Below are 11400 nucleotides of genomic sequence, written 5' to 3' on the forward strand. Positions count from 1 at the left end.
AGTTGAAGTCCACAAGTCATAAAAGGGCCATGTTAGAAGACCCCTGCCTTAGAGGAAGTGAAGAGTCATTAAATTTGTTTATACTTGTGATAAGGTTGGAAGTCACTTCTTTATATATTTCTTTTCCTATATATTCTCACTTTTTCTTCTTTTTCCCTTTTTCCCTGCAGTTTTTATTCCTTTCTATTCTATTAAGTTTAGTTTGCATATATGTGGTATATACACACATACTATATACATACCCCTACATACACATATATACTTTATACACACACATATATAAGCATTATTATTGGGCAGAATTTTGTGGTTGTGTGTGTACCTCTTTTTCTGTTATTCAGGTGTGTGTGTGTATGTGTGTGTGTGTGTGTGTGTGTGTTTGCTCATTCGCCAATTTGGCAGCTTTTCTTCTGTTCCAGCATCTTCATGGTAAATATTCCTTAATAGGCTGACTAGCTGTTCATATCAGTGCTGGAGCTTGTGAATTGTATGCTTTTAACTCTTTCAAAAACTTTTTTAAAGACCCGTTTTCTGCCTATACGCTATAAATACTGTAAATGCAACTGAAACCACTTGTCCTACAGTGATTTCAGTTGCTCTTTGTGGGCCCACCGTTTAGAGTTTGGGAAAACAGACGTATCACTTTTCACATAAGCAGGAAGATGCACAGCAAGGCGCTTCCCTCTCCCCACCCTTGTTTCTTGGAAATTCCTTGTTGTCCTCCTGCAAACCTTCCTTGGCATCCTTGTCAGGATAAAATTAAGTGATTGAACTCGGCCTCTGTCCTCAAATGACTGACTCCTGGAGCACTTGTTGGAATCCTGCATCCGAGTTGAGAATGCAACTATGAAGGAGAGGGGCAGTCTCTAAATATGATAAATAAATAAATAAAAATATGGCTGCATCTGAAACATTTTGTATGAAAAAGTAAACAAAATAATCAGGAGGTCACATAAGTTTCTTTGGGCAGAGGCTGAAAGAACCCAACCTTGTGATCATTCCATTGAATTATAATTGACACAAACATAATGTGGGGGTAAAGTTTTAAAATATCTTAAAGAGGGAGGGAGAGTATGAAATTGCACACCAGTGACCTCCTTTCTTTTAATATAAGCCAGCCTGGTTGAAGCCAGGTCTGCCATAGGGCACTTAGGGACCCAAATGAGCTGGTGAGCCAGACCTCATTATTGCGATATGGGTCTCAGAGCGTGACTTCTCTAGGCCATTACTCTAAACCTGCAAAATGCAGCTCCTGTCCTTGCCTCCAACATTCAAAATGCTGAAACCACTGCAAAGAAACCCAACTCTTTATTAATGCTCTAAAAGGAGAGGGCCTTTTTGATAGAATAAAAACAGTCCTGGATGGTTCTATTTTGTTTACAGGGGCTCCATGCCACTTGCTACCAGCGTCAGCTCCTTTGGGTAAGATGTCCCTAGGTGACCTCTTTGTTCTTTTCTTCTGGAAGACTTCAATTGAGGTTGAGCAATGTGCCTAACCTCAGTTCAACCACGATGTTCAACCCCCAACTTCCATCAACCCTAGCCAGCATGGCCACCAGTTAACACTAAGAATGCCATGGTAATTGGAAATTCAAATGGTACTTCAGCCACATAAAGGAGGCAGCTTTGTCTCTACTTTGGAAAGGGCAAGTGATCAACCAGCAGCAGCACAGCCAAGGACTTCTGAGGATTAACTGCAGCTCCAAGATTGAATGAGGCACTAGGTGTTACTATTGTGTAGCAAAAATGTGGCTGCTTTACCCAAAGGCCATAGTGCATGTAGAGGGAGTGTATTTTCATCAGTTGTTCTGATCAGTCTTTCAAGGTTTCAATTTGGAAAATTCAGATGCAGTCTAAAACATCTGGAGATCACAAAGTCGGCATAAACAAGATGTATTTATGTTACTGCAGTGCAGACTATTGCAACAAGAGCTACACAACTTTGGGAAAAGATGCAGCTGCTTTAAAGGTGCAAGAAGGTGCTACTTAAACTAGTATCCTTCAGGTAATCCCCAGAGCATTGCATAGCCCTAATATAGAGGTCCACAATCTATGGGCCATGGCCCACTACCAGGGGGCAGAGCATGCGCACACATCCCTCGTGCCACCATTGCCGCAAGTGTTGTGAGGGTAGCAGCAGTACTGCTAGTATTGCGCGGATGGCAGCAGCCCTACAACTGGCAGGTGGGCCATGGTGTGACCCCCGCGTGGAAACAGTGCCAGGGGCATCATCACTGTGGGCCACAGTGCAATCCTCGCGCCGGGGTGGCATCGCTGTGAGCCACAGCGTGAGCCTCACATGGGGGTGGCAGCCCGAGCATCGTGTCAGGGGTAGCATCGTTGCAGGCTACAGCATGAGCCTCATGCCAGGGGCAGCATCGCTGCAGGCCGCAGCACGAGCCTTGCGCTGATGGCAGCATCGTTGTGAGCCTGGAGGAGGTGGCACCACAAGCCTCACAGGCATCGCCATCACTGAAAGCCTTGCGTGCATGCTCGCAGCCCCATTTGCATGGTGCGCATACTCGCAGCATTTGTATGTGTGCAGCACGTGTGGCCACATTCATGTTTGCGCATGTGTGGGTAAGGCACCTGCTCCTCCTCCTCCCACCGGGCCACCAAAACAAAAAGGTTGGAGACCCCGGCCCTAATAGACGCAGCTAGAAGCAAGCTTGACCCTTCTGCTTTTCAAAACTAGAATAATTTCACAAAAAATATAGGAAGTTGCAGAATCTAACGGATTGTAAAGCTATGACTTGGGTACTTCTGATGCAGAGCTTTGGAAATTGTTTCATAAACAATGAGTTCTTCACTATGAAGGTAATTGCAACAGCTGTGGTTAAACGAATTCCATTTCTATACATTTACATGAAATCCCATGACAAATAGTTTTAATACTGTTCAAATGCAAAACCAAAGAATTTTTTTTTCAAACAATGTAATTTCAGACTCAGTTTATTTATAGATAAAAGATATAGTTCCTTTTAACAGTAGTTTTCCATTTTGTTCTAAGATCTGTTAACAAAGTAATTCCAGAATGAAGTCTCTCCCAAAGGCTGTATCAGAAAGCAATTATTATTGGCTTTATTGAATCGTGTCTTTCAGACTACAGTATTCAGCGCAGATCTTTCTTTCCATGAACACATTTAATATTCTCAGAAACTTGATTTCTTGTGATTTTTGGAGAACCAGACATTAAATGCCCACTTCATTATTTAAAATGCAGGCAGAACTTGAGCATGGTGTGCCAAGAGACATACACCCTGCAGTTACACAAGCAGACACAAAATATTATTATAGTGTAAAAGCATCTATTGTGTGTAGGTAGTGCAACAGTTCTATTTACCGAAAGCTGTCTCAAACAAGTAACCCTGTAGCAGCTCCCCTCTAAGAGGAAAAAAAAAAATCTAAAACCTGAAGACCCAATTTCCCCTGCCAACTTTCAAGCTAGCAACCTGCCCCGCTCTGCAGGACATTTGGACATTTCTCTCCATGAAATATGCATCTTCATTACAATAAATACACTTTCAAGTTATAAAAATAGTACACTAACTGTGTAAGGAGGTTTGGCCCCACCAAAGTCTAAAATCAATTTCATTTTCTATTAAAAGCCCAGCATATGAGCAAACATGAGGGTATTGTAACCAAGGCTGGAGGAACCTTTGAGAACCTTCACAACTTCACATGTGCATCAGCCTGTGAGGTAGAACAAAGCTCATAGTATTATAGTCATGGCCCTGCTTTGGATGAAGAGGGCTGCAGAAACATGCAAAGGAAAACATAGTTTATCTTCATCTCCCTTTCTCTTCAACAATTCAAAGAACACTGTGAATAAGTGCAAAAAAGCAGTAGTACCACTTGCATGGACTCTGAAAGTAAGCCCTATTAAATTCAGTAGGACTTAATCTCTGGAGTGTACAAGTGAGACTGGGAAGTATTTTTCAACCAGTTTTGTATTGCCGGCAGCTGGTAGAATAGTAATGGATCTCTCCAATCTCTACTCCCAAGTCTGGAGTGCAATGCTACTTAAACCGTAGTTCTATCACCGTTGCTCCACTACTTTTCTCTCCCAATGTCTATACATCTACAGGTTTTTAAACCTGGCTTCAGTTGCATTAGATCACGTATTCAGTCATGACCTTGGTTAAAAAGTGTTCATCCAATCATTTTTTGTGAATACTGTCAAATTCATTGTACCAAGGGGTCCTCAGCAGGATATATACAGGGCAGGATAGAGATCAGGGCTTCCTCAATCGAGAACAAATGTTCATCCTCTACTTGAGGGCAACAGTAGCGCATGAAGTCCGCCAGCCGCAGAAGGTACTCAATGTTGTGGCCAGCGCGCCCACTGGAGACTATAATTTGAGCTGCAATATCCTCTTCAGATGCTGGCCCCAGATAGGAGGGATTCTGAGGTGTTGCAATATAAACAAGGGCTAGAATAGGCTCATCTGCCTCTTCTTCCTGGGGATAAAACTTCAGCAGTTTGGTGTCATAGCCTCCAAGCACTGCTTCCCGCATGTTCAAATACTTAAGGACAGCAGCAATTTGATGCCCGCGAAGTTCATAGCCAATACCCCATGTGCACCCCTGCAATGAGAAATCAAATTACAATTTACTTAGATGTCTGCTTCATTAAACAGAATTACTTATCTACATAACCTATACAAATAAGCAAATGCAAAAAACTAAAAAAAATGTTACCTGCCATGTTTCATCTCATTTCTAAACAATATCAGATCAGTTAGGCTAAAAGTCAGGTTTGTGATGAAAAAAAAAAAGAGTTCTGAAATGGCTACTCATTTCTTCCAAATGAGTTATCCACACAGCAATTAATACTATTAACTTTTGCAAAAAGGGCCAGGATGACCACAGTATCTTAGCCACGTGCTGAATTCTTTTCAGCAGTGCTACCTTTTTTCCAAAATTGTCAAGATCTCAGCTTTTCTATCATTTAAATTATATTCACAAACATTGGCTGGACTCCTAGATAAGCAGTATTCCACTGATCAAACAATCACTCATCCAAATGATAATTGGATAATTACAGCTGCAGGTCAAGTAACAGAACTACCAAACCTCTAGTTGCAATGATACAATTCACTCTCCACCTTTCCCCTGCCTACAGCAAAAGAAGGTGGGTCGGTCAAAATAACTACTTGGTTTTAAGCCCTCTTCCCTCCCCTCCAAAAAGAACTTTTGATAGGCATGCCAGTTGCTTAAGAATGCAGGCACAAAATACTTACATTATAATCTTCCTGAAGGGTGACCACTCTTCCAGGCTAGGAGAAGGGAGAGAAAAGAGGCAGTTTTAATACGCAGTACTGTTTTGCAGACCAACATCAGAAGCACAAGTTCTGCCATCTCAAGGAAGCATCATTGGTGCAGTCCAGCAGCTCCCTACTACCTCAGCATTGGGAGGCTCTCCAAATTCTGCACAATGTCAAGCCAAGGGAAATCAATAAGACTCCACATCTGTGGACTCAGCTGAACCTACAGTTTCCCCTCCTCTAACCCCCTGGAACACCAAATTCTTGGTTTATCTCTTATTTTCCAGTTCCACCACCCACCCAATCATCCCCTTCCGCTATACCGGTGGGATCTCAGGAGCAGCACATCATCCCTTAGGATCATCCACTTTTCCGCCCGCTTAGTCCCACGTGGGAAGGGCAGCCCCTTACCGTTTTTTCGTTACCCCGGTGGAAGGTGTCCCCTTGCCAGAAGCGGCGGCTGTAGCCCCGGATATAGCCCACTTTGCGGGAAGTGAATTCAAAATCAGGTCTCCAAACCAGCGAACCGTAACCGAAGACCCAGAGTGGGGACTTGGGCGACCCTTCTTCTGCACCAGGGGGGTCCTCCTCTTCCTCTTCGTCTTTCTGTAGCCTGGACGGATGCTCTGTTCCGCTGGAAAGGTGCCGAGAATGCGGATCCCCCTTCATGACTCCGCAGGAGGAGGTGCGCTGGTGGATCTGATCTCCGGGAATGGGCTGAAGGATCAACTCAGCTAGTCTGGGATCTGGCACAGAGAGGGCGACCGACCACCCCAACACACAAAGCAAAACCAGGAACTGCATTACTCCCCAGGTCTCCAGCGCTTAAATACCAGCTTGCCGGTAAAACCCCGCCCAGTTGTCACGGTATCTCGGTTCCCGCCGCCTCCGGTCCAATCAGCGCTTTCAGAAGCAAATAGTCCTGCCTTGAGAACGGCTTACCAAGATCGGGTTGGTCAAAGCGGTCTGTCACATAGGAGCAGAGCGCGCCCGCTGATTGGTTTTTCCCTTGGTCCGCTGTCTCAAAAGCAGATGATGCAACTTGCCAAGGAGCTTTCGAGGGAAACAGAGGCGGCTGATTGCGTCAGGCTGCTCTCGCCTCGGGCGCAGCTTGGTGGAAAAAGAGGGAAGGGTTCGGTCGGAGGAAACAGGCTTTGTGGGCGGGTCGTAAGGCATGCAGATATATTTATATTGACTCTGTCGGGCATTTCGAGATTATGATTTTGCTCCAGTTTCCTAAAGGTGTGAATGCAAATAAGCATTACATCTCATGTATGTAGATCAGTGTTTCTCAACCTTGACCATTTTAAGGCATGTGGACTTCAACTCCCAGAATTCCACAGCCAGCATTGCTGGCTGTGGAATTCTGGGAGTTGAAGTCCACATGCCTTAAAATGGTCAAGGTTGAGAAACACTGAATTGTAGATACAGATGTAATGCATACACTGAAGTGGATTCCTTCCTGATCATGAAAGCGGTACTGGTGAAGGAAACAATTTCATATCAAAATATTCATTTTAAACCACTGGTGAAAATGGGTCTCAAGGCGAAGGTAGAAATAATATGCTTGTGAGGGCAGCAGTGGCCCCTCAACCCTCTTGTCCACATGCTTTTCTCAGATTTAGGCAAAGGATCAGGCCCATTTGGCCAGTCTTTGCCTCCCATCTGCCAAGAGATTAAAGACAAATGAAGGAGTTAAAAGAATCCTGAAGAAGTAGATTCTACTTCCAGCCCACCCACTAATGTCCTCGGGGAGGGAGGGAAAGACATGAAGCATATCCATCATCAGCTGTCATTTCTCTTTTCTTTCCCATAATATTTCTTTTAATTTTAGCACCCAGAGTAACTTGTCTGTCAAATGGGCATCCATATTTAATAGTACAAAATAGATAAATTCTGTCTCTAGATAGCATAGCCATGTGCCTATGGCTTCTTGGGAAGGGTGAGGTTAAAAAATGCATACCTGGGAGGAAGGCTAGAACCAGCCTATCCCTAAAGCATCATCATCATCATCTGCCTTCTGCTTTGTACTATCCTTCTTACTTTTCCATTTCAGCTTTACAAGGTGCAATTAGTAGGGTGCCAGTTTGGTGTTAGTGGTTAAGGCACCAGGCTAGAAACCAAGTCCTAGTTCCCTCCTTAGGCACATCGGCAACTGGACTACCTCCAACCAATCACTCTCTTTTAGCTCTAGGAAGGAGGTGATGGCCAACCACTTCTAAAAAAACTTGTCCAGAAAACTGCATGGACTAGTTAGGGCAGCTGCAAGGAGTCAAAAACTAACTTGAACACGTTAACAAAAAGTTGTATTGGCGAAAACTGTACAGTAATGGCAAATTCAATGTCAAGCTCTGATCCTGCTAATAGTGGGATTTCTTGAATATTGCTACTGAGAGATACTTTTCTCTCATGGGGGGGGGAGGGGTAGTGATTAGTAAAACCTGCTTGATGGATTGAACAAAATGTTTACAATAAACCGTGCTTACAGATTGCTGCACTATCAAAGAATAGATAGGCCCATTGGCATACATTTAGCGTAGGAGTGCATTTAAAATTACACAAGGAGATGCTGGGCCCCATGCACCTAAATTCATCAAAATTATAGTCCTGGAACAGAGTGAGATTAAATCATGGCAAGACAGAGTCCTTGTATACAGAAGCTTCATGGACCGGGATGTTTCCTCCATAGTTCTTGACAAAATTGTACAGGTAGTCCTCGACTTACGAGCACAATTCAGTCCAAAATTTCGGTTGCTAAGCAAGACAGTTGTTAATTGAGTTTCCCCCCATTTTACGACCTTTTTTGCCACAGTTGTTAAGTGATATCACTGCAGTTAAGTTAGTAACGTGGTTGCTAAATGAATCTGGCTTCCCCATTGACTTTATCAGAAGGTCAGAAAAGGTGATCTACATAACCCCAGAACACTGCAACCGTCATAAATATATGCCAGTTGCCAAGCAACCGAACTTTGAGCATGTGACCCTGGGGATGCTGCAGCAGCCGTAAATGTGAAAAATGATTGTTTCACTTTTTTCAGTCCAGTTATAACTTCAAATGGTCAATAAATGAAAGGTTGTAAGTCAAGGATTACCTGCACTTCCCTCCAAGAAGCCCATAGACAACTGAGCCTTCTTCTGGACTCCATCATTCCTGGTAGAGTCTATGGCCAAGAGAGTCTTTGATAGCTTTGGCCTTTCCTGGACCAGGAAATGTTGACAACAGTGATTCATGCCTTTGTCATCACCCCTTGGCTATACTACTGGAATTTAGTTACATGAAATTGCCCTTGAAGGTTATCTGAAACTGCATCTGATGCAAAATACAACTGTTTACCTGTGGAAGGTAAAATAACCTCTGCTGAGCTGCTAATAGGCTTCTGGGTCCAATTTAGGTGCTGGTTATCACTATGAAGATTTTTATGGCTCAGGTTGCCCTTGTCTAAATTTTCATACCCAATACATATTACCTGAGAAGGAGGCAATATTGTAGATTAGCTTTCTTTCCACATATATTTGGACTACATCTACCATGATCTGTTGTCACTGGTCATGCTACCTAAACTTGATAGAAGTTGCAATATAAAATGTCAAGGATACCAGTTTACCAATCCCTTTGTTAAACTTTCCCTAACCTTATTAATCAAAATGTTATCCTTACTTGCTCAATCTCAAGGAGCTAGCTTGGGTCACCAAAGCAGATGTAACAAGGATGTCACATATGTTTTGCATAATTCAGAGTCCATTAAATCAAATAAGCTCTGAATCATTTTTAAATGCGTCATTTAAAAAAAATTAAGTGTTTATGAGACATTTAACAGTTATTTAATTGCAATTGAACCAAGATATTTCAGAAGTTACATTTCCATTTCAAGTTGGACTATATAATTTGAAAATTGCATACTTACTTTCAAATCACTTGTATACCCCAACGCTTCCAGCATGGTTTGGAGAGAAATCACTCTCCCTCTCTCTCTGTTTAATTACCTCATAGAGATGTTTATGAGAACTAAATTTGAATGAGTAACCTTCCTGAACCAATTAAGTAAAGAGAGAACCTTTGAGACACATTAAATCTTTATCCGCAGCAGATAATTAAAGGAGAGATATGGTATCATGTGTTCCCTTTTCCCAGCTGTGATTGTGATGTGGAATTCAGCACATTGACTTCTTGTATCTCATCTGCTTATATCATGCAAAGTAGGCAGTTCTGATGTGTTTCAAATATTTGTTATGCTGAGCAGCACCAGGGATTGGCACCTTCAGGTTCCTGCCAAGCTCTTCTGCCTAAATTGAAGACCATGGCCAGTTCTGGGACCTTATTATTTCTCCTCCACCAACTTCCTTTAAATAAACAGGCAGCCAAAATAGCTGTGAGATGGAGCAGCAGCCTCTGTAGTTCTTGATTCTAGTTGGGCTCAGAGACAGATTCACAAATGGCAGTGGAAAAGATCCTGTGAGAAAAGAGCTTCTGCAAATCTAACTATAGTGGGAATAACCAAAATGCTCAGACGTGTCAGCGTTGATGTATTTTACCAGTCAACCTACAGTACTGTAGTACAGGTAGTCCTCAACTTACGATCACAATTGAACCCAAAATTTATGTTGTTAAGTGGGAAATTTATGAAATGAGCTTTGCCCCATTTTACAACTTTTCTTGCCACATTTGTTAAGTGGATCTTTAGCTTCCAGGTGAGGATCTGTAGTGCACTAGATATCCTTGAAAGAATGAGGGCAGCACTATGGTGGAGATCAGTGACCAGAAGGACAATTCTGGTCAACACAAACTTTCTGGGCAAGGAAAGATCATGAGATCACCCATTTGCTCTCTAGATCAGTGGTCGTCAATGTTTTCATGCTGGCAGCCCTGAGGGAAAGGGAGCAGCTGGGAAATTTGTGTGTGCGCGCGCATGCATGCAAATGGAGCTGCGCGTGAATGGGGCCACGTGCATCCGCATGGTGCTAGCAGCCCCATTTGTGCAGGTGCGCAGGCGCTAGCCATTGCTGCTAGCACCCATGCGCATGAGCAAACAGCCCTGCAACCTGCACGGCATTAGTGAGCCTGTTTGCGTATGCACACAGGTGCTAGCACCCGCATGCATGTGCAAATGGGCTGTGCAACCTCCATGCGCACTAGTGGCCCCATTTGCGCAGGCGCTAGGTCAGTGGTGGCGAACCTATGGCACGTGTGCCAGAGGCGGCACTCAGAGCCCTCTGTGTGGACACGCACACCGTCGCCCCAGCCCCGCCTTCCCCCACGGCCCCCTCCTCACCAGAAGCCACCCCCAGAGGAGAGTAGTCCCTGGGCATGGCCCGCACAGAGCAGCGCAGCCAAGGACATGGCAGACGGGCAGCAGGGACAAGACTCCGCCCACGTACCCTGTCGCGTGCAGATGATGCTGCGGGGTGCGGGTAAGAGGGCTTGGCCACCATGGTGCTGCAGGGCCGCCTGGGCGATCTGTGACGGGCCGTGAAGGCGGTAGGTGGCCCTGCGGCAGGGGGCAGAGCGACCGGGGCGGGGCGGTTTTTGAGTACTTGGTATCTAAAAGGTTCACCATCACTGGTCTAACCAGTCATCTAGTGCAGTAGCCCCCAAACTTTGGGGCATCAGGGACCAGTTCCGTGGAGAGAGGTTTTTCCGTGGATTGGAAGTGGTGTGGTTTCGTGTGCTGCCTTCATCCTGTGGATGGGGCTTCACTTGTTTGTGCGGCCCGGTTGTTGGCATGCCGTGGCCATGGACTGGGGGTTGGGGCTGCTGATCTAGTGAGCTTCAAGACTCAGAATGTGGATTTGTCAGCTGAAGGCCAACACAGCGGTACCTGGGTTCTCATATTAATTGGTTCCGGGAGGTGGGATGAACACCAAAAATGACAAGTACCAAACAAATTTTTCCCATAAGGAATAATGGGCAGCTGACACTGACAAATTCTAGCTTGAGTACCGGGATGAAATTTTGGGTCAAAATCCGTTGAGTACCAAATTCGATGAGTTGCAAAGCAGTTGAGTACCAAGGCACCACTGTACTCCAATAAGCCGTATGGGCTCTTCTTGTCACTTATGCAGCTTGGCTTACTTCTCTGAGATATTCAAAATTGCCACCCTGCAGGCCTATTAGTGTAGTGAGCCCTTGGTGCTC

General features: G+C 44.4%; 1 protein-coding gene across 1 annotated transcript; it reads right to left on the reverse strand.

Moving 5' to 3' along the window:
* Nucleotides 1-2954: 2954 nt before the first annotated feature.
* On the reverse strand, nucleotides 2955-6060 carry CHAC1 (ChaC glutathione specific gamma-glutamylcyclotransferase 1). The gene is made up of 3 exons (XM_015831812.1): nucleotides 5679-6060; nucleotides 5244-5279; nucleotides 2955-4587 (listed from the first exon to the last, which is right to left on the reverse strand). The coding sequence occupies exons 1-3, from the start codon at nucleotides 5934-5936 to the stop codon at nucleotides 4186-4188; spliced, it is 696 nt and encodes a 231-aa protein (XP_015687298.1). The 5' UTR covers nucleotides 5937-6060; the 3' UTR covers nucleotides 2955-4185.
* Nucleotides 6061-11400: the final 5340 nt, after the last annotated feature.

The sequence above is a fragment of the Protobothrops mucrosquamatus genome, unplaced genomic scaffold (genome assembly GCF_001527695.2).
Source record: "Protobothrops mucrosquamatus isolate PMUCROS unplaced genomic scaffold, P.Mucros_1.0 scaffold_1, whole genome shotgun sequence".
Taxonomy (NCBI): domain Eukaryota; kingdom Metazoa; phylum Chordata; class Lepidosauria; order Squamata; family Viperidae; genus Protobothrops; species Protobothrops mucrosquamatus.

Excerpts from the sequence above, each read along its gene's own strand:
- CHAC1 (XM_015831812.1), bottom strand. The coding sequence starts at position 5,936 with ATGAAGGGGGATCCGCATTCTCGGCACCTTTCCAGCGGAACAGAGCAT. Across the intron at positions 5,280-5,678 it reads ACCGGGGTAACGAAAAAACG|CCTGGAAGAGTGGTCACCCT; the intron begins GTAAGGGGCTGC and ends CCCTTCTCCTAG. Across the intron at positions 4,588-5,243 it reads CCCTTCAGGAAGATTATAAT|GGGTGCACATGGGGTATTGG; the intron begins GTAAGTATTTTG and ends TTCTCATTGCAG.